The 24619-nt window shown below is 36.6% G+C and overlaps 1 protein-coding gene across 1 annotated transcript; it reads left to right on the forward strand.

The window, feature by feature from the left end:
• Nucleotides 1–730: 730 nt before the first annotated feature.
• On the forward strand, nt 731–23823 carry LOC121370155 (protein mel-28-like). Its single transcript, XM_041495270.1, has 9 exons — nt 731–811; nt 1301–1384; nt 3377–3490; nt 5738–6013; nt 6590–6886; nt 7593–7794; nt 8405–8518; nt 9016–9054; nt 23372–23823. Exons 1-9 carry the CDS (start codon nt 731–733, stop codon nt 23464–23466), a joined length of 1302 nt encoding a protein of 433 aa, XP_041351204.1. The 3' UTR covers nt 23467–23823.
• Nucleotides 23824–24619: the final 796 nt, after the last annotated feature.

Raw genomic sequence — 24619 nt, forward strand, 5'->3', positions numbered from 1 at the left:
TTTCAACAAAATTAATTTCGTTTCTGAACTTAAACCAGGCAATTCATTCCGGACTTCGGCATTTAATTTTTTCATAAGGAATTGCATCAATGTTCGTGCGCACTTGTGTGATTGCAAGCAATTATAGTCATTCTGCATTTAAGCAGCGTCCACTAGATGAATTTACTTCCGAATAATTACTAGAGCAGACAACACAGTTTACATGTCGGTATATATATATATTATATATATATATTTGTTCATCATTTTAGACTAAATATTAAGTTTAGGGTTTAAAGATGAAAGAAATAAAAAGTACCTTTTGTCAAATATATAAAAAAAATTACCTATTATGTACATATGAAGTGAAAACAAGGGTGTAAAGAGTGACTGTTGTCAACCCTAGGTGGACATTTTGACAGTGAATATAGCTCTTTGCCGTCAGAGATAACTGTATTGCAAAAACACTGAATGCAGGGTTTGTACGCGCTTGGAAAACCCTTGTATTCCAGTGCTTGAATACCCTTGAAAATCATCTTGCAGTCTGGAAAACCCTTGAAAATGATAATTTGATGTCAAATATTGTAGCTATGATAAATGCCTAAAACGGAGGCTTTATTTACTTTATTTAACATGTAATTAAATTATTTGTTTCATTTCCGTGGCACAATCAAATGCCAATTGTCCGGCCAATCGATGTTTACTGGCTCAGTTGACGTGTGAATGTTTGTTGTTGTTTTTTTATCTCGCGATGCGAGAATCACGCAGCCATGAGATCCAAGCGACAGCTTTGCCATATTGGAAAAGAAAGTTTGTCACTTTTTGCCGCTGGGTATTTAGCAAGTTCAAGGAGCGTGTCAAGTTAATGAATCTATTGTAAACCCACAAAGATGGTTGGCACTTGCGTGTTTAACGACCTGTGGAAACTCGGTAAGGTCCTGGAATTTTGGTAAAGTTGACCTGGAAAATGCTTGGAAAACCCTTGAATTTTGACTTCCTTTAAGTGTATGAACCCTGTGAATGGCTGTCTGCCACATTTACCTGATAATTTTTTAGTTCGCCAATAACAAATAATTCATATATGAAGGGAGAAACCCGACAGCACCTCCATTCAATAATGTTCTGGTTAAATACATAGGTGTTGACAGGTTTCTTCCTGCAGTCAAAAACTGATAGTTTATATAGCACAGTACGCTAATTTAGATCTATTCTCACCTACAATGAAATACGGGTAGAAGACTTTAAGCTAACGTTGTTTAAATGCTACAAGAAAAATCAAGACATCAACACAAATCAATAATATTCACTCATTATTTTTCAGATTGATAAACTTCTGCAAGCACTAACAAAGTACTGCAGTGATAACGAAAACAAGAGTGACGAACATTCATTAGAAAGACAAAAGGTAATGTAGTCATGTTTATTAACAAGTCATTAAGAAGACCTATTCATAATAATTGTTAAAAATATATCTATATCTATATATATAACAATTATTATGCATTCGGATGAAATAAATCAGTTTTAATCCAGGATACGTTAATTTTACATTGCAAAAAAACACAACAACAACATATATATATATATATATATATATATATATATATATATATATATATATATATATATATATATATATATATATATATATATATATATGAAGAGTTTAGGCGCAAAACGCGATATATCCATTTTTCATTTTCAGTTAAAGTGATTTTTTTAATTGGAGTATATCAAGTTTTCATTTAAAAAAAACGTGATTTACCCAATACAATTTCATAAGGATCAATCGAGTTTTGCGGCAAATCAGCGGGCCTACGATTAGTCCTTACTGACATAAAATAATGGATTTAACTAAAAAAAAAAAAGAAAAAAAATGGTTTATATCATGTTTTGCGCCCTGAACTCTTCATTCATATATATATATATGTTTTTGTTTTTTTTTGTCCTGGATTAAAACTGATTTATTTCATCACAAGAAATGTAAGCCAAGGAATGCATAAAGTAGATTTTTAAATGACGTACACGGCAAATATACGTAATACTGGCCTCAGTGATGTAGTAGTTAAGCAATCAGACTTGAGGTTAAAATGTGGGTTCAAATCTCGGTACCATCACCAACCCAGAATAAAGTAGAAGGAATAAGAAAAGGGAAGTACATGTAGGTGGTCAAGTTGGCAATATTAGACAACAGGTTGAAATTCATTCATTCATTTGAACTTATTTTCTTCCTTATATATCCAATTAATGTTCAAGCATGCTATCCTGGGCACACCCCTCAGCTATCTGGGTTGTCTACCCAGGACAATGGGTTAGTGGTTCGTGAGAGAGGAGGTTGTAGTGGTGGACCTATCGAGTCATTAAAACTTGCTCTGAGTGGGAGCCAGTACCGAGCTGTGAACCCTGTATCTATCAGCCTTACGTCTGTTGGCTTGACCACGACACCACTGAGGCTGGTACTGGTTGAAAACGGAAATACTATTCTGAAAATTTTTCTCGCTGCTCCATTTAAACGGGGTGGCCCGCCCCGCTATTGCATTTTGCCGCCCTCCTTTATTTTACAGCACCCTACTATATTTTACAGCACCTATCTCCGCTATTTCCAAATGCACACTTTTTTCCACACAAAAATAATCATCATTCTGTACACTGGACATCAAAGGAAACAGACTGCATTCAGTAGCTTACAACAGTTACCATAACATAATTTAACAGTATTTTTAACAGCCTCTATTTCGTGCCATATCTGTATTCATTTGTAAGTTTGATACCTGCAGTAAAAGTTATATTATATTTGAGCAATGAAAACATTTTATTTGTTACTGACTCTGCAATCTCCGACTGAAAAACCACTTATTTGGCACCAAATGTGTCAGGTGATCAGACTGGTCATTCTGTCTTTTATTTCCACTATCTTATTATATTTTGTTCTCAATTGCAGATTTAATTGGTTGTAACTAATGAATTTTACTTTGTGTCATTTCTGTCATTCTGTTTATTCAGCAGTTGTTTATAAAATATAAACATTTAATTTTTTAGTTGGGGATATCACCGCTAAAACGTTGATCAGTTCAGCAAAATCGGAATTGCCTGTGAATGTCACACCGACAACTGTCACAACATGAGTCAGCTTTTATTTCGTATCAACTTTTTTGTTCCAAATAATGACAGACAAATTAAAGAGTATGTCTTTCCACAAACTCGACCAACCAGTACACAATAATATATGGTAACCAAGCTTTTTTTTTTTGCTTTTCGTTTTTTTTTTTAAGGGTGTGGTGCCACGCGGCCACCCTCCTTTAATTTTCACCCAGCAAGAACACTGTATTCAAATAATCTGTGCATGCAGCTAAATTGGTTCTTTAGTAGACAGAAAAATGTATGTTTTATTTTGTAGTCTGAAGAGTCAATGGAAACTTGTGGTGAAGAAGCAAAAGGTAAAAAGAAACGACTACCACCAAAGAAAGCCAAGAGACGAGGAAGAAAAGCTGCGAAGGCAGCATCTCAAGATGTAGGTGGTGCCTTGTAGTTACGTAACATTCTTATTTATCTTATTTTGTGGTGAGCACACTCCATACATGTTTCCATTTATCCAGGGATTTACCTTGTTTTTCTGAAATGGGGGTCCCTTGGACTCACCTCTTTTTTTTCTGGGGGTCCCAACCTGAAAACAAAGGGTCCCAAAACCACACAAACAACAGAGAGCTGCAGACAACAAATCACGTGTATACTATATGTTTCATTAAAGTAAATTTAACAAGCTGTGTTGTTTTTCCTTTTGGGAAATCAATGTCGGTATTCATTGTTTATTCTTTCAAAATCAACATTTCACTTTGATCTGTATAATTATTTGAACCAATTCCTGCAAGCTAAATGACACTCACAATACCATGCGTTGTTTATGAATCGTGCTACTTGTTTGTTAATGCAAATCAGAACATTTAACCAATTTTGTTTTATTCGCCCGGGAATTTCCGATTGTGTTCGGCCTGTTGACGAGAGGTTCCGAATGATCGCAAATCCGCGATCTCTTTCCGGAAATTACCAACTTTACCTGATTAAGCGCAGCAAAGGATAAAGACGCAGTGTTCCCAGAGATTAAAACTTTTTGTTTTCGATATGGGGAATCCCCATTTGAATACGCAGTTTATAGGTAGAAAAGAAATAGTGTGTTACACAGAATGATCGATCTTTGATAGTGGACAGGTATTTTATGCGTCCCACGGGACGCAGTATCTCTATTTTTGTGGGTCCAGTTAAGTTTTAGTGCGTCCTATACGCAAGTTTTGTGCGTCCGGTAAATCCCTGTTATCTGTAATTAAAAAAATGTTCTTCAGTTAGGCGTTTAGTAATATGGTAAATGTGCTTAAATAAAAGAAAAATTGTCACTTTCAAAGTAAAATCAGATACTGGAATTAATTAATGCAACAGGAGATTTTTTAAGACAAACTTAAATTTCAGTTTGTTGGCATATAAAATGTTAAAGGGACACACCCTAGTTACGTTTATTTGTTAACCATTACGGTGTTGTTTTTCGCTATTAAACCCTATTTTTCACAAATAAAATTGCACTTTACTTACATTTTATTATTTAGAATACACATTTCCATTCACCTGAAGTGCTTTTTGGTAATCCTGATGTTTGTAAAACCACGAAATGCATTTTTTCACAAGACGTTCTGTCGAGAGAAAAACAGTTAAGCAAACGATGTCCAATCTATTTTTAGAGGGGATATTTCCATTTCAATGTCACAGACGTTGGTATATCACGTGACCGTTATCATTTTGGTTCGGTTTGTTTTCTCGTGCACGGTTCGCGCAATCAACATCCGATTTGTTGTTGTTCATTTGTGAGATTTTTCTTCACAGTTCGTGAACATTTTCAGTAACAATAAAGTTCAGACAAGTAAGTGTCTCAATACAAAACGTTACAAACCCTTAAAACCAATACTTTTGCTGAGATCGGATTGCAACGAATCGCAACGCTCCTTATGGATTCCCTTGTTATTGTAAACAAAGATGACAGCGTCAGTGTCCGTGGAAACGTGTCGTGTTTGTCACGATATGTAAAAAAAAAAAAAAAGGTTTCGGCGGTTAATTTTTGATATTGCTTTCGAGATTGTCACATGTTACTGATGCTGTAATTGGTCAGCGATGTCATTGTGTAAGGGACATAATCGGTGTTACACATTTTCTTACAATAGAGGGCACTAGTAGTGGATATCAGTAATCTTGACTACATGTATCAAGGCTGAATACGAGGAACGAATATTAGCCTTGATTTATGAAGATGCACTCCCACATATGACAATTATAATTTAATGTGTTGATTTTGTAGCTTATCTTTGGCAAATGGTTTTAGAGATGTGTAGATGTTTTCAAATGTAATATTTTGATTATCTTTGTGAAGTATACTTTTAGGACATAACCATATTGAGTTTTTCAATTTGCGGGTGTTAAAGTTTATTTGATGCCCACAAATGTCATTTTTGATTGAAGGTGTTTGCCTGATGCAAACAGTTAACTTGGCCTGTCTCACTTTCAAAAGATGGCACTTTCTAATGATGTCATTGGTTTTGCAGGTGCTATTGTTTATTTGATGTCCACAACACAGTGTAATTAACCAATTACATTACAGAACATACTCACCATCAGTTTACAATATATATTCATATATAGTTTCTGATTTACTTTTAGACAGTTTATTCAATATCTTGTACTTTGCTGTGAATAATGTAGACATTGTTGTTGGTTTCAGGAAACTGATGTAACTGAAAATCTGGATGTATATTCTCAGCCGACTTCTCTTACAACAAAACAGAACAAAAGCCAAGAATCGTCAAGTAAACACACGCCTGTCTCGCTTTCCACCAAGAGCATAACACCTGGATCTGGTACTCCTGGGCAGAAAACTAGTGCTAACAAAAAGCAGCTAACCGAGGTGAGGTCATCACTGACTCCACAGATGAAGTCGGTTCTTCTCAAGCGAAGTTTGTCATCTCAGAAGAGAAAACGTTCACTTTCAACAAGACAGGTGACTGACTTACACATTCTGCCTCCATAGAAAGTTTTATATAGCTAGCATTGAATATATCATTAAAAAATCTACAAAAAAAACCATACAACCCCAGGGCTAGCTCTGGCACTAGCCAAATTTGCCAATGGAGAATTTTGAAAGCAGTTAGCGAATTTTAGTTTAGTTTAGCGAAATAAGTTCATGTAATAATTCACATTGTTTACAAAATAACTGACAATTTCTGCAATTTTTGAAGTTTAATAGACAATTTGGCGAATTGTTTTATTCACCCAGAGCTAGCCCTGAACCCAGTCATGGTTTTCTTTGAGAATTTATTATATGACTAGGTAATTGTTTTGAATACCCTCCATCTGCAAATGTTCAATCATTTCAGCCAGTTATGCATTGAAAAACAGTTGCAACATACCCAAACAGAAAATAATAATTGCAATGTTTCCTGCCTCCTACCTATGATCAATAATAATACTAATAATGATAATACCTATATTTGTTCTAATTCTTTAAATTGTTTTATTCAGTAGCTTGTGCTGTTTTTTTCTCGATAATCACTATAATCAGTGATCTTGTTTTCAGGGAACGAATGTGAATGATAATGGTAAATCAAGCCCTGTGTCGACATCAGCAGCTAAAAGACAGAAACAAACTCTGGTAGTTGTACGCCAGCAAGAATCATCTGCTAAACACACGCCCGTCTCCCGTTCCACCAAGAGTGTAAAAGCTGGGTCTGGTACCCCACGACAGAAAGCTGGGGGTGCTAAGAAAGATCAGTTAACTAAAAAAACATCTCTGACACCACAGATGAAGTCTGTGCTTCTCAAGCGAAGTCTGTCGTCTCAGAAGAGAAAACGTTCACTTCCAACAGCAACACAGGTGACTGCCTGTTTGGGTATACTTTTAATATTGATTGGTGTTTTTTCTCAGTTCAGCCAGTGCACCATAACTGGTCAAAGGCTGTGGTATGTGCTTTCCTGTCTGTGAGAAAGTGCATATACAATATCCCTTGCTGCTAAAGGGAAAATGTAGCAGGTTTCCTCTGATGACTACAAGTCATAATTACCAAATGTTTGACATCCAACAGCTGATGATTACTTAATCCGTGTGCTCTAGTGGTGTCATTAAACAAAACAATTTCTTTTTCTTCTTTGGATTACTGTGTAAACTGGTACAATCTCAAAATTCACTCAGGGATAGTTTATTATGTTAGAATCTTCCTAATCCCAGATGATGTTAACTTGGGATTTAGGATGTGAATAACAACACATAACTGGAACTATATATGTGTTAATTGGCATTGTTTAAGACTGGCATGCATTAATTTGCTGAACAATGATGGAAAATCCATCACTACTAATATCCTCAGTATAGGTCACAAATTATTGGGTCCCCATGTCAGTTATGTCCTTGTGTAATAATTTTATTCTTTGGAAAATTCCATAGCTTCATCATTGGCAATTATATGACATGTTACCAGAGTGCATTTCTCTTCACTAGATTGAATACAATATTCCAATATGGCCGTTCTTACTGTTTATGTTCTTATGATTCCGGCATGCATAATATGTATTACTAATTGCAGGCGGTGAAAGGATCATTACCAGCAACACCTTCATCTGTTGAGCCATCTTCTAAGAGAAGTCGGCGGAGTACCTATGACAAAACGCCAGAGGGCGCCAGTCCAGGGGTGGACGTTCTCTTGGACTCCATGAAGGGTCACATGGACAGCAACGAGAGGAAGGAGAGTCTCATGACGGCCATCACCAGCAACGTCAAGGCCAAGAGTTAATATTTGATATTTATTGGTTTACTTTTTAAAACACACAGGTTTAAGTTTCTGTAAAACTGGGGTCTTTGAGCTTGTCTTAGATTCTACCAGCATTTTTTTTTACTATATTGCTAATTTTAAGTTGACTATTTAGCTAAATATTTACAGTTAGACTGCAAAATTAACTTTTTCTTCAACAACTAATGGAATATTCAATGCCTGGTGTGTACCTGTCACGAGGAGGGTTTCTGACAGAGTGAAAAAATATGTACTCTTAAATCAAATTAATTAATATATTTTTATAATTTTTAGATAGATTACAGTAAGAGAATCACTGTTTAATATTTGGCATAAAATGCAGGATCCAATTTAAAAATATTTCAAACCGATAACCACCTAATACACGGGTACTTATGGTTTGTTTCGTTTTTATTACATACCCTCAAATTATTTTCTCACAGAAAGCCTGATGAGTAAGCATCAAACTGGAGTAGCATTAATTATAAAAGATGTCATCATCAGATAATTTAATTGGATTCCTCATAGGGTTTTTTGTGTATAGCACACGATACAGTGTTCTTTGCTTTCCAAGTGAACAGATTCATTAATCTTCATACTGTTTCCAGGAGACAATGGGACACCAAAGATGGGTGCTACTGAGAACAATCAGACACATATTCCTCGATTTGCGGCTTTTGTAGGAAAAAATAGACACTGTACTAAGAAGCCAATTACACCAGGTTTGTCACTTTTGTCCACTGAAGAGGTTTGATTGTAAATATATTTGTGTATGTTGGACTAATCGTTTATGACAGATTCGTTGCATGTAACAACAAAGATGTGTGGTTATTTAACAATGGATTCCACATTGTCTAATTTTGTATTCTTTTCTATTAACATTCATTGAAAGTGTTTGAGCACTTTTCCAACTGTATTAGGCTTTTTAATATATGCACAGATTTTCTGCATTGCACATCAATTCCATTTAAGGAACTGAAATATACCAATAATGTTGTATTACACCGTAATAATTTTCCCGGTTTGAAAAGCTATTTTCCCATTTATCCGTTGTAAAGAAGCCACTCAAGGCATTAAATAAGGTTGCCCAACGGAATATTAGATCATCACAGACGGCTGGATGAGGGTTAAATATGACGGCTGAACAAACTTTATACATGTAGGAACATCATAGATTGGATCTATTTTTACTGATTGTTAAAATGTTTGTGATTTTCAGGAAACAAAGACTGGCAAAAGATCCACAACAAGGAATTTAGTAAGTTTGATTCTATCGACGTGTACCTGGAGAAGAAGAGAAAGCGAAATCAGGTGATCAGTGCGTCAGTGAAGAAAGCCCACCAGGTGCTCGATGAGGCTAAAGCTGCCGTCGGTCGACTACAGAGCATGAAAACACCTAACACTGAAAACAAGGTGATGACTGCATTTCAGTTGTTTCCACATTTGGTCATCATTAAAGATGTACTTGCCAATGCACATTTAACTCAGTTCTTGTTTGTATTACATCCATTGATTCCTGACCTGTTAATTTAGTGACATGGTTAATACATTGTGCAGTCATTAATGTTCAAGGCTATGTCTTGATGAGTAGAACAATTTTGTTTAACTATTTATTAAACTTCAACAATGACAAACATTCTGTCATTTTCTCTCAATATATCATTTATTACATGCAATTGATTTTCTAAATTAAAATAAAGTGTGCAGATTGGTTTTAAAATTTGCAGGTGGCAAATTAATAGGGTTACAAATCAAGCCCTGAATTGTTATTTGTGGGTCATCAGTACAATCAGCATGACATCAAATTTAAAAGCATTCAGATTCTAAAAGAAAATCTGCTATCTGTACTATATTAAAATAGATTAAAACTTATGACTTAAGAGTGTAATAGATGGGGAGAGGGGAGCAGGTATTTGCCTAACTCTGTCAATTGAAATTGCTTGCAGCAGTGATAAGTTTTAATTACGCTGGAATAAACACATCTGTCTCAAGAGTTCAAGGTATGGGTGCCAAATGTATATCATGATTTGTTTTGTGGTATTTTCTACAGCCCAAGCAGCTGAAGAACCTTGATGTAACGGCAAACTTATTCCAGTCTCCGAAAGTAACTTTATTTAAGCCAACGGTTTTGAAAACTAAACTGATGAATCTGAATTTCAACAAGACCCCACAGAACTCTGGACCAGTTACGTGTAACAAGAAGACATTTGGGACGCAGGAGAAACATGCCCCTATCACAAAGTCAATACGGAAATCAAAAGGCGGTAAGTTTCACCACAAGATGAGTGTCTTACATAAAAATTGTTTTTGACAGCAATGATTGTACGAACATTATGAAACAATTTATGAATAATATTAATCCTCTAAATGATACATTATTAACCTTATTTGAGAAATTTGTCAAACAAGGTTCATTATTTCTATGCGATCATCAAGTGAGTGTGATGATTTCTTTATTAAAAACAAGCAGTTTAAAAGAAACACATTAAACTTACAGAACCAATTGTCGTGTCTGTAATCCACACAATGGGAGGTCAGCTGACAGGTGACTAGAGGACCAGTGTTGTGATGTCTGTACCCATAAGAAATAGATCCATAAATTATGCCAATCAAAACTAAATTAAAATGTTCACCATAAAATTTAATAACAAAATTAAAAAAAATATTTTTAAAAAATTACTTGCTTAAAATTACATCCACATGTTTCATGTCCAAATGTCTAGTCACCTTTAAACAAAAAAAAAGATAATTCCTTAATCATTTACCAATTTACAATTCATCAGATCATGTTATCCTTTAGTTTGTTTACATTAATCTCCATTCTTGCTCTGAACAAAACTAATTTTGTCATTGTTGGTAGCAAACTTGCACTCGGTTATAACTCCGATTTTATGTTTCCTACCGGTTCATGCTTTGTGAATATAAGGTCATTGCATGTCCCAAACACATTCCCAGTCTGATACTCGGGTGTCCTACTGATCATACTTCCCTGTATATCTTAAACTATGTGAATAATAAATGATTTTAAAGTGAAAAACTCCAACCATCATCTTCACCTTCATTATTATCCAACTTTGTTTCCCTCTAAAACTTCAATTCTAATGCATGTATAGATTAAATGTCCTCCCAGATGAATTGCAGCTAAAACAAGTTTGTTTTTTTCTTGTTTTTTTTTTTGGGTAAAATTTACTAACTCGGAAATATTACAATGATCACGTGCAAATCATATTTGCATCTTCAGGCATAATTATTTTCGTTTTTGCAGTTACTCCATTTAAATTCACTGCAACTCTGAACACAACAGCTCTCAACTCCACACTTCCTGGACTGAATACAACTGTTTCATCTACTAAGAAACAAACGTTTGATCTGAAAGCTAGCCTCTCTCGACCAATCACATGGAAGACACATAAAGGAAAACTGAAACCTTTGACTGCCTTAAATAATCCTACAAATCTTTATTCACAACTGGCTACAAAGACCCCCAAAACGCAATCACGGTGAGTTTTATAGAATGCTTGTTTTTCACAAATCCTCCAATTTCTATTAATTACTTTCAGAAGTGTATATTATATATATAGAGGATACTCCCCGAGTGTCTTGTGATATTAATTTATCGGCACGAGTTGATAAAAGTATGAAATCCGAGTGCTGATAAATAGAGGTTATTACCAGAGTGTTTTTCGGTATCATCAATATCATATATTAGGAATACAAATTGTATTATGCGAGTCACTATAATGCATTTGCATAAATGTCAATAAACGTAGTGCGGTTTCCTCGATTAGTTTACATCTAATTTGCAAAGTTACCAAATTCTGTATGTGATCTGAAAAATATCACATACAGTTGAACACGTTGGCTCGAACCCTGTCGGTGCTTGAGAAATTGTTCGACCCATCAGGTAGTTTGACCTAACCATTCGGTCAACAACGTGTGAGTGTAACTCGGGACTTCGTTTTGGGTATTCAACCCTTCCGAGTTTGACCCAGTGAGATTCTACTGTACTTTGATCACACTGGATATCAGGGTTTCCGCCAGTTTTAATTGTTGTGTGTGCAGTGGGATTAATAGATGACTTTGTGTCAGTGTTTACCTCATACATGTTATCAAAAGAGAGGATGATAGTTAATACAATAAAAGATTGCTGAGGAAATTCTTCTGAAATAGGTTCTCTTTAAGGATGATAAAATTTGATTCAATGGTTCTCGGAATCTGATGATGAAAGTTGGTTTCATACCATAATACCAACTTTCATCTGCCTATTGGCTGTTGTTCCCAAGCCAAAACATGCAAAACAGCTAGATAATTAACATTTGCTAATTAACATATTCTCTCTACCTAGCATTTTCTTAGAAAATGTTATGCTAAGAGCTAAAAATTATCTTTAAAAAACCCATTGCTCTGCAGATTGATGGGTGGGATATCCCCCCCATGTCAAAATCATAGGGGGGATAAATACCCCTGTATGAAACCCTGGATATGCTAGCTAATCTGTGATAAATAGTTTATTTTTATGTAAGAATATCCGAAATGACGTCATTAGAGTTTGATGTCATTTCCATTCAAAAAGACACTGAGTCACATATTCTTACATCATTTGAATATCCGTTGACATGAATTAAAGTTGTGTATACAGTTTACAAAAACATGTATTAAGCTTAAAATTATATGATAAAGAGATTATTATCCTCGTGTTTCGGTATCGTCAGTTTTTGAAGAGTATATATACTCTTCAAAAAAAGAAACGCAAAAGGGTACAAATGGGTTATAACTCCGATTTTATGTTTCCTACCGGTTCATGCTTTGTGAATATAAGGTCATTGCATGTCCCAAACACATTCCCACGGTTAGATTCGATAAAACGCAGCTACTGTAAAATAAAGTTTCAAAATGTGAATATTCGCAAAAACGCAGCCACGTGTAAACCATGTCACCACTGCACGTGCGTTGTCTGCACGTGCAACATGAACACCGACAGTATAAAAGTGCAGGGTGTTCGCTTGCCTGGCCTCTGTATCTGGCCGACAGTTGACAATCCAGGACATGCCACGTCTCAGTGAACCGCAGAGAAACAATGCCATCGGCCGACTAGACGCAGGCGAATCCAGAACAGCCGTTGCCAGGGCATTCCATGTGTCCCCAAGCACCATCTCCAGACTGTGGGACCGTTACCAGCAACATGGATCAACACGTGACCTCCCTAGATCCGGTCGACCATGGGTCACTACCCCCGGGCAGGACCGCTACATCCGGGTACGCCACCTTCGGGAACAATTGACTACTGCCACCTCCACAGCCGCAGCAATACCAGGTTTGCGCAGGATATCCGACCAGACCGTACGGAACCGCCTACGTGAGGTAGGAATTCGTGCCAGACATCCAGTTCGAGGTGTCATCTTAACACCACAACACCGTCGACTCCAACTGCAGTGGTGCCAGATTCATCGACAATGGCCTCAACTGCGATGGAGACAGGTGTGGTTCAATGACGAGTCCCGATTTCTGCTCCGACGTCATGATGGAAGATGTCGCATGTATAGGCGTCGTGGTGAACGTTATGCGGCAAACTGCGTGCAGGAAGTGGACAGATTCGGCGGGGGTAGTGTCATGGTGTGGGCAGCCATCTCACACACTGGCAGAACTGACCTGGTCCACGTGCAGGGCAACCTGAATGCACAGGGCTACATTGACCAGATCCTCCGGCCACACATCGTTCCAGTTATGGCCAATGCCAACGCAGTGTTCCAACATGACAACGCCAGGCCTCACACAGCACGTCTCACAACGGCTTTCCTACAGAACAACAACATTAATGTCCTTCCTTGGCCATCGATATCACCGGATTTGAACCCAATTGAGCATCTATGGGACGAGTTGGACCGACGCCTCCGACAGCGACAACCACAGCCCCAGACCCTGCCCGAGCTGGCAGCAGCCTTGCAGGCCGAGTGGGCCACCATCCCCCGGGACGTCATCCGTACTCTGGTTGCTTCAATGGGCAGGCGGTGCCAGGCAGTTGTCAACACACGCGGAGGCCACACCCGGTATTGACTCCAGATGACCGTGACCTTGGTGGTGTGTCCTATCACTTACTCACAATGGACTAGAGTGAATTGTGAACAATCCTGCAACATTTGGTAATTATCGGACTCAACATTCAATAATTAAATCAAATTCTCCAAATGTTACGACAATGTGGTTTTGCGTTTCTTCTTTTGAAGAGTATATATATATATATATATATATATATATATATATATATATATATATATATATATATATATATATATATATATATATATATATACTGAACTAAATAAGAAACTTCTGCTAACTTTGCTTGAACATAACTTGATGAAAACAAACCGGGGGAATAATTGTTATATATGCGTTTAAAGAGTGTTCCATGATGCATCGTTTGGTGCAAAAATCATGGCCATAGGTTAACAGAAACTGGGAGAAATTTTTACCAAGTGTGGTAGGTGTTAAAAAAAACCCCACCCACTTAATAACGGGTATGACCACCTCTTGAATTGACCACTGCAGTGCATCGCAGGCGCATAGAATTGACTAAAGTGTTGATTTCTGCCTGTGGAATATTGTTCCATTCCAGAATGAGCGCTTGACGAAGTTCGTTGACGTTAGCGGGTGGGTTGGGACGATGCCTCAATCGTCTGTACAGACTATCCCAGACATGCTCGATGGGGTTGAGATCAGGACTTTTAGCGGGCCAGTCATCAATGAAATCAATGTTATTTGTCCTAAGAAAATTTACAGTGTCTCTAGCTGTATGAGAGGTGGCATTATCGCGGTAACGTTGAGCATTTAAATTGCCATCAATGACGACTAGTGGTGAACGATAACCATGGGCAATGGCTGCCCAGACCATGACAGACCCCCACCCCCGAAACGATCTCGTTCAAAAACACAACAGTCAGCATAGCGTTCATTTCTCCTATGGTAGACGCGCACCCTGCCATCACCACGTTGTAAAGAAAATCTGGATTCATCCGAAAAAAAGAACGGTATTCCAGCGTTGCCGTATCCAACGAGTGTGTACACGTGCCCAATTAAAACGTTAAAACGCATCCGACGTAAGGACGTCGTGCATGTAAACCGTTCTCCCGCAGACGATTACGAACAGTTTGCCCACTGATTCGGTTATTATGAAGCCAAGGTGTGTTAGCAGCAGTAGCAGTGGCAGTTTGGAATCGATTGCGCAAATGCGTGTTCATGATTTAGTGGTCTTGACCACACGTTGTAACACGCGGACGTCCATGACATGGCAAGTCGTTGGTGCTTCCTGTCGTTCGAAATCTTACGCGAAGATTTCGTATCGCTCGACTAGAACTCCCAACATGCCTTGCAACATCTTCTGTTGACATGCCAGCATCAAGCATGCCAATCGCCCGTTCGCGTAAATTATTGGGTATTCTTGACATACTAAAAATGCTACAATGTAAAAAAACTTTAATTTGTTTACAAATTTTGAAGCGTTTTCATTCACTTGACAACAGTGTCAGTAAGACAAGTAAAACAAATTGACCGAATACTACACGGGACATGTCGAACCATGCATGCACGTGCAAATTGAATTTCAGGTTGTCGACGATTAACAGTGCAAAAATAATCGATAAAATTCATGAATCCTGATAATACAGCTCAAGGCTAATACTACCTATATAATTTCATTACACAATGAATTAGGGGTGCAACGATACGGTCAAAACCGTATTGCGATATATTGCGATATAAGAAACTGTATTGCAATATAGTTGATATTATTTAAATTTAATATTTATGGGTTGGGTCTTTTTTTTAATGAAAACAGAAGGCATAACTTTTTAATGATTTTTATTAGTTTCAGCTGTCAGGCTAAATGTTTTAGGCCATATTTTTATTTTTTAACACAATACTTGTCTACTAGAACGGTGTCAAACTATTTATAAATTGTCACATTCGGAAATCCTTACTATCGGGCTTTTCCGTTGCTGCTCGCTTAACACGGAAATGTACGTATTGAGTCACTATGTTTCGGCAGATCGACCAAACCAGAGCCGAGGTTATTAGCCGAGGTATTTTGAACGATCGGCTGAAGTATTCCGAGTTCAGTGAAAAACAGCGAAGTGTGATTCTCACTTGTTGGTTTATTTCTTTGAAGATGGTAGCCGTATTCCAACGTAAATGAACAATGAATGATAATGTGTAAGTAAGAAAACATTTATTTGTAATTATCGTTAACTGGTTATTTTCAATGGACATTAAACACGTTTTGTTTAGAAGTCAGAACCAAGTATAACCGACCTATCACTTTGTATGCCAACAAGTAAGCTGACTACGCTTAACGTGATAGTTACACTTCCTGTCACCACCAATTAATAAAATGATGTGGTTTTTGTTTGTTTATTTGCCTATTTCAAGTCAAATAAAATACAAGGAAAACAAATAGCGTATAAAAATCGCGATACGCAAAACTGTACCGCGGTTCGTATCGAGCTGATCAATTATCGCGGTTTATCGTTGCAGCACTACAATGAATTCTTTAACACAACAAATACTATATGTACAAATCGGAAGTTTCTTTTTTTGTTCAGTATATATATATATATATTTATACTCGTCAAAAAAAGTAGGGGAACCTGAAATATTAATGTTAATATCAATGATTAGACCAAACATATGTTTTGACCACAGACATCCTAATAAAGAAGTATATCAACACGTTTGCACATGCATCACGTAGTTGCCCTGTACACCTGCTTGGGGTGTCATTCTCAATTTTGACAATTTCCAGGAAGGTCCATTAATCACTGTGGAACATTATTTCTGTCAATCTTTTTCATTCTGTTGATCATACAGTTGTTATTGTTTTGTTTTTATTCATTTTTATTGTTTGAATTTGCAATTTACTGATAAAAAAAGTCAACTTTCAAATTTCACTTCTGACCCCAATCGTCCTTCAAGATTTTTGGTGGTCATAAAACCTACTGTAATACTGAACTAATGGTTGTAATGTTTGCCCAATTAATTATTATCATATAACCATTCCCCACAGCTAATATACCTTACAATTTTGGCAATTGTAAATTCTTATTAGAGTTCCCCTACTTTTTTTGAAGAGTATATACATGTATGTATATATATATATATATGAAGAGTTCAAATGCAAAAGTCCATTTTACCTCTTTTCGTGTAAATTCATTTTTTTTGCTGGGATATAGTATGAACCCTTTAACAATATTGTTCAGTGGTTATAATAATTTATAAATAAACTAATAACATGTCAAATTTCCACAGTTTAATGAAAATAGGTTTTTTTAATTGATTTTAACAAAATTTTTTGGCAAAACCCATTAAGTCCATGGTCATATTTTTTGAAAAACCTGCTAAATCCACATTGGTATTATGGAGCAGTGGGAACAATATAAAAACGCTAGAAATTATGAAAGAACTTCAGAACAGCATAATAACAGTTGTCAGTTGTGAGAAAATAGGGCATTGGTGGCCTCAGGAAGTGGTGGGAGATTGTTCCAATTAAATGGCATTTTTATTCGAAATTGTCATAGTAATGTAGAATGGTGTTAACAGTTCACATGACTCTGAAAAGCAAGAGCAATGTCATACTTCCTGGGCCATGCATAAAGGTATTACCTCTTCGGCCAATCCCCTAATCAGGACATCCAAGCATTCTATCCCATTTGTGTGAATAAATTATTGTAAAACTCTTAAAGATAAAAGAGTAATATTTTAAAGTCTCTGTGGTCACGAAAAACATCTGACGTGGCCTAGTCCTCAGTCATTATCACTGTCCTCCAGATCCTGAATCCTGCCATTTTGATCATGGACACTACACAGAGCATTTTCATAGAAATTCCGCACCGCCAGATTTACTCCAAGTTCATCGAGAAGTTTAAGAACATCGTTCTTCTTGGCAGGTTTGACACAATTGATATCAGGGGCAAGTGTTGGTTGGAACTGACTCCACTTTTGCCCTCTTTTGAGAACTGCATGGAGGCAGAAATCCCCAGCATACGAAGGTTTGAAACCTATCTTCTCCCCAGCAACCTGGAGTACCCTAGCATCACTGATCTTAAATGAGCGTTGCGTTTTACAAAATGCAGCGGACTCGCTTTTATAATCATAACACACCCAGTCTTTGCCATACTCGTGAACAGTTCCATGTTTGCTTAGAATGCCAATGTACTCTGATGGCAATAGTATTGGCTCTTCTTTACGTATATCCTGTTCTATCCTTCCAAATGCTCGATCTGCCGAAAGGAAGCTATGTCCACGAATCGGAAAGTGGTAATCAATGGTAAGTTGTGGATATATTTGACTACAGAGAGCAAACAGCATGGACAAAACGTTTATATTTTTGTTCTGTCCATAGCACGAATCGGAGAACAAACGGAGGTGTTCAGTCTGAAACAGATCTCGATTGGCGACAGAACTAAAATAGTGTTGCAATGCTGAGGCTACCATGTTGCTATCCTTTCTGTTCTGGTGCTCCATCCAAACAAAAAGATCAATATCCTCTGTTCCCTGAGCCTCGACTCTCCCATGGTGTCGGACAACACCGAATATGTAAAGGTATAACTGGCGGGAATAGTACGTCTGTTCAATCGGCGATTTTGGCAGAACCAAGTTTTCCATAATATCAAAGCACACCGTCAAACTGTTGCCCACATCATTCATAATGTTATAAAAAAGAACGGGCTCCGCGTCGATGAAACATGAAAAGGGTGATCTGTTTCCGCTTTTCCTCTTCAGACAATTCTGGGTTCTTAATCTGCATTCGGAACTTAACACAGGTGGAACAAATATCTTTAGCTGGATGGCCAAATGCAAGGTTGAAGTCGTAAACAAACACACTCCAATAGAGGGCGTACGAAACTTGTTCGTGGTTCTGATCAATGAACATCTTGTGCATTTTAGCTACACTTAGATGGCTAGGTAGGTATTTTCGTCCTGGTGCTCTGCGGTGGGCATAATGACTAGCCGGCATGTAAAGGTCAAAATATGAGTGCGAATCCTCTCCTTTTTTAGGTTATGTTTTTCTCTGTTACGAGTGCCACCACGATTTTCAGGTTGAGCTTGCCCAGTTTGTAACCAGTACTTGGCAATATTCTGGACACGGTCTTTCTTGATACCTGAAATGACACCAAGCACAGTGGTATTAGTTTAGAAGAAGGTGCTATTGATCAGGAACACATATTTGGGTCAAATTAGATCTGCAGACATGTCACAGTGTCAGAGCTGAATTAGAAAAATCTGCATAAGAATGTGCAATCTTGGGGGCAAATTCTGCATTAAAAATAATGCATTTCCCAACCATTAAGCCATTCATAAAATCCTGAAGTCAAAGGCCAGACAGGCGACTGGAGTAGAATTATTTTAATTTTCAAGAAAGTAAAGGAATGTTTTATTTAACAACGCACTCAACATTTTATATATGGTTATATTTCGTCACATATATGCTTAAGGACCACACATATGTTGAGAAAGGAAATTCACTGCCACTATACAATAGGCTACTCTTATTTCGATTTAGTATCAAAATACTTTTTTTTATACATCATCCCACAGACAGGATAATACATACCACGGTCTTATACAGTTGTGGGCACTGGTTGGGATTGTTTTTAAGAGTAGTGAATTGCTGTACTTAACAAAAATGCTCAAGAATGTTGGCTGACAAACTGGGACTTCACTTTTATCTTCTTTCAGTACACTGTATTTCACACTACTACCCCTACTTCTCTGTTTTTCTTCATCATCTACCCATGGGCGCCGACGCTTGCATTGAGTCACAGTCATGTGTTTAAGAAGAGCAGCATCCTGTTTGACTTTGTCTGTGGTGGCATACACATGTTTTTTTATGAAAGCCAAGTCATTTTCATTCAGAGCAGTAGCAGTACAGAAACCGGCCTTGGTGTGTGTACACGATACACGTGAAACCTTTCCATCGCCACTATATCGGGCCTGTTTAGCTAAGTAGCGCGCAGCTTGCTTTGGTTCACTGCGTTTTTTCTTTCCCGATGATGATTGAACAATGGGTTCCTCTAGTTCATCGCAATTTTCCATTGTATATGCTAAATTATTATACACAAACCACAACTTTCACTGATAGAAGCAAGCGTTCATGGACACCGCCATATTGAAATCACGTGACGTCATTCAGCACTCTGGTTGACATAATGCATGTTGCGGCTTTTGCAAAAGAGCCATTATGGCGTTTTGCGGGTTCTGCGAAAAATGCTAAGCTTTTGGTAGGATTTATAATGGGACTTTGCGAGTTTTGCATTAAAATGATTTTATTTTCAGATACTAGGCACTGAAAGCTACAGTATGATGCATGAATCTCATTTTTTGTGTTGATGGCGTTTAGCGGGTTTTGCACCTGAACTCTTCATATATATATATATATATTAAATTTTTTTTTTTCTTGAAACAGAAAGATGTTACATTTCCATTAGTGATGAAAATGTTGTTTAGTTCTGTTTTGATATAATGCGAAAATTTAATTTTAATTGTGACAGAATGTAAAAAATTGAATAATCATAATGTTTTTTAACTGTACACTGGACATGGTAAACAACAATACCATTAAACTTGCTATAATATCATGGTTTTGAAGAGGAATATGTATGGGACTGAAATATTGGTGTCAATTCTCTTCAAAAGTAGAAGACTGTTTGAGAGGCTGTTGGCAGCTATATCTACCGAGTACAGTGGGAGAATATAATTGTAAGCATAAAAAACAGTTGGCAGTAGTAGCACCAAAACATCATAATGTGCTACTTACTAATGAACACTCTGTGATTGTGCGTTTGTTTTTCAGTGACGATCGACGTAAAGCCGCTGAAGCTCGTCGGGTGGATAAAAAACAACAGCTGCAGATGAAGAGGCGTGGCATTGTGTCCTGATTTAGTTTTTCTGTTTCAAGAAACTACTAATTAAAATATGACACAAAATACTGTAAATAGCATGATCATAGGGAAACATTTTTTCATTCTTTCCTGTAATGACATTCTGATTCCTTGTATCAACTCTATCTCTTTTCATTTTACATTCATTTGTTAACTTTCTATCATTTTAATATATTATTGTTATGATTTCATTTTAATTATACAGTCAAACCTGTCTTTAGGTCACACAAAGAGAGTAGAGAAAGTGACCGCTTAAGACAGGATGCCGGTGATTAAATGTTGTCACATATACAGTTTATTGTTGTTTTGGGTTTTTTACCGTCTGTACTGCTAATTAATGGATGTGTGCTCCACAGTTTATAAATCAACTTTCAACATGTCATCTCCTTCAGAAATAATGTAATTGTAATGTATTCATTTAACCATTCTCAACAAGTTTTGTGGGTTTTTTTGCATTGAATTATTTAATTTCTGCTACATGTGGTGTATAGCAAATAGATCTACAAATGTCATGCTTAGCCATACCCAGAGGCAAGAGAATCATACTTTCTTAATTGATACACAGAAGAGATGTCGGGACTGAATGGGTACTAGCATTCCCAAAGTTGTGAACGATTATTTGTTGCACCTTAATATGTTTAATACATGTATTTCAGCGATTTGGAATCCGATTACAGGTGGCTGCTAGCACAGGTTTGACTGTATTAATTTTAATGTTTTATACTGCCTAAATTGTTTTTAATTTTTACATGTAACAAAACTATACTGTTCTAAGAAACATGTTGTAAATACAATGTATAAAATATTAAATCCACTTTACATAAAAAACAAGTCAAAGATTCTGTACAACTGCATGATTAATTCCGTGACCAATAAGTGCTATTGTAACCAAATGTTTTGCTTGTGTCTGTTTTACAGATTACCATACATTTAATAATACTATTAATAGATAGATATCTTATTTCATCGAGGTATGTCTTTTGTAGTCTTATTCTTCTGTGAGACTTGTTTTACTAAATGGCCCATTTTTTATGATCACATTCACTGCATGCACACAAAAACATATTATATTTTAACCCTTTTTAACATTGTTAGATGTGACTGGATTTGTTTGTTGTCATTTTGATCTCTTCCACCATATAATGAAGTTTTATTTTCTAATGGTATAACAAATTGTAGAGTACACGTAGAACAACATGTCGTGGTTTGATTGAAACATTAGATCTGCAAGAGATTTATCAGGCAACTATGGAATTAGGTTAAGCTTTGCAAGTAAGGGGCCGGACGTAGCCCAGTGGTAAAGCGCCCACTCGATGCACGGTCGGTCTTGGATCGATCCCTGTCGGTGGGCCCATTGGGCTATTTCTCATTCCAGCCAGTTCACTGGTATATCAAAGGCTGTGGTATGTGCTACTCTGTCTTTGGGATGGTGCATATAAAAGATCCCTTGCTACTAATTGGAAAGAGTAGCCCATAAAGTGGCGACAGCAGGTTTCCTCTCTCAATATCTGTGTGATCCTTAACCATATGTCTGATGCCATATAACCGTAAGTAAAATGTATTGAGTCCGATGTTAAATATTTAATCATCTTGCACCTGCACACCCCTCTTTGTACCAAGGAAAGGAAAGCATTATTTGTCTTAACAAGATCCCAGCACATTTTCAACTATGCCTACTTGGCATTTATCATATGGTTATTTTGATGAGAAATTGACAGGGTGGAAACTAGATACAATACATTATGTAGTGCTGACATCGACAGTGTTTTCTGTTCAGCGCTACGAGATGAGGTACATGTATCAAAAAACATTAAAGTGTTCTGTAAGAAAACCAATCACATTTTATTGGAAACACTCGATATCAATGACACATTAAATTAATTGTTATTGCAAATATAATGAATAAAATGCAAATTAACAATTATTAAGACTAAACACATTCATTAGCAGTATTGACAGATAATGAGAGAATCTCATGAGAATATGAAATATCCATATATGGAAATATACTGATTTTAAAAATAAGTCTGTGAGAATATTTTCACAACGAGGCTGTTTAAATAACATTGTAGTCATAGGGACAGAAATAGCTAGATGATATCGTACTTTCCAAATATTAAGGGATTACCACTTCATAAGACATATTTTTGGTGCCTAATACATGGCAGTCGTGAAGTAAGTTAAATATGTATACAATTACAATTTTATTTGAACGAAATGAGTGAGAATATTGACGCCGTGATCTGGTCGGCAATGATACACTGAAAAACACTACAAACAACGTAACGGTAAATTGAGATGTATAAGTTTCCGTTACAATATCATACCTAGGAGGAAACCTGCTACCACATAGGCCTCTCCTACCCAAAAAATCAGTATGGTATCTGTACTTTCCGATTGGCAAGACAGTACATACCATGACTGTTTATGTACCAGTCATGGACAACTGGTTGGTACAAGAAAAACCCATGTTGATCAGTCTATTCATTATGCTATGCATTATACCTCCGGCAAGCATTCTACTCTACCATCTCCCTTTGTACTACATCAGTACTGGGTACTTAACCTGTAGATGACCAGTGTATCAAAAATAGGTGATTGAAAAATACCTTAATGAGTTTGAATTATGTTTTTATCATATAGGGTTACAGACCATCAAGTTGACTTTCCTGGAGTTTGGCCCATTTTTTGACAGTTATGGTCCTTGGAATTTAGAAGCTACAAAAAAGTGTGCCTGATAAAGGTTATGTTTTGCTTTAGCAGTACGCTGAGAATACTTAGTATATATGTAAGATGTTCTTCAGTTACTATTCATATAGTACGTATACAGTACATATGCATATAATTTGCTACATGTTTTATAGTTACCAACAGAAAAATGTCGGCGCCAATACATAATAAAATACTGGAGGATGTTAAACTTTATTTTATAGTACTGATAATAAGTTAGTTTAATGTTTATTCAGAGTAAAAAAAGTTACTTTTCTACGCCAGTATTTGTTAATGCAAACACGCTTTCAACTGTATTAACCACATATTAATGTAGCAATTAATCTATTCTTGTGGGCATCTTCTGTAATAAATGTAGATCATGATAATGTCTTGTTGTTTTATTGTAAACTGTTGTAAACCTGAATAACTGAACTACCACTAGTACATTTTACTATACTAAACACCAAAAGAAACGCAAATACACAGGTATATTTTTAGTTGTAACATTAAATTTATGGGGGGGGGGGAGAGGAGGGTATCACAGGATGAACACATATTGAGATTAAGGAGAATTACAGCTTGATATACTGTTTATCATCTCACAGAAGTGAGCCTTTGTAATATAAACATATTCCAATTACAAAGCAACTAGAACAATGATTTGAGTTTCGTTTGGTTCTCAGTGTATATATTGTTTGTTACATATTTGCATAATTGTCCTTTGATCAGTTGTCTTGACCTTTTCATGAAATGTTTCATTTCTCTCCCACTGTTAACTAATATTGTGTTTACATAATACATAAGAGAAACAATGCACCAGAACACCCATGTGTTAGCTTGACAATAGTATTTAAGTTTAAGAGATATGCTTGAACCTGTTTCTGGCTCCAACACATATTCAATAAAAAGACATATGTTTTTACAGGAATGGTAGGTTGTCTACTAGCCTAAGCAGTTAAGATGTGTATGTTACAGGATATTTTCTAGTTTGATGTTTCTGTGTCAGATAGGGGAAATGTTGAACCAGTGTCTGGATTAGTAAAACAATGTTCTTACAAGTAATAACGCATTCTTTTATATGTAGCCTAGGTGGTCAAAGTGGGTTTGGTCAAGTGCAAAAAATCTAAATGCACAAAAGAATCTACATATTTCACTCGGCAGGTTATCACTGGTACCATT

Source organism: Gigantopelta aegis, chromosome 4 (genome assembly GCF_016097555.1).
Source record: "Gigantopelta aegis isolate Gae_Host chromosome 4, Gae_host_genome, whole genome shotgun sequence".
Taxonomy (NCBI): domain Eukaryota; kingdom Metazoa; phylum Mollusca; class Gastropoda; order Neomphalida; family Peltospiridae; genus Gigantopelta; species Gigantopelta aegis.

What these genes read in the sequence shown, in the direction of transcription:
- LOC121370155 (XM_041495270.1), top strand. Translation starts at nt 731, where the DNA reads ATGCGAGAATCACGCAGCCATGAGATCCAAGCGACAGCTTTGCCATAT. An exon ending in CACTTCCAACAGCAACACAG is followed by an intron (nt 6,887 to 7,592) that starts GTGACTGCCTGT and finishes TACTAATTGCAG; the next exon opens with GCGGTGAAAGGATCATTACC. An exon ending in CAGCAACGTCAAGGCCAAGA is followed by an intron (nt 7,795 to 8,404) that starts GTTAATATTTGA and finishes TACTGTTTCCAG; the next exon opens with GAGACAATGGGACACCAAAG.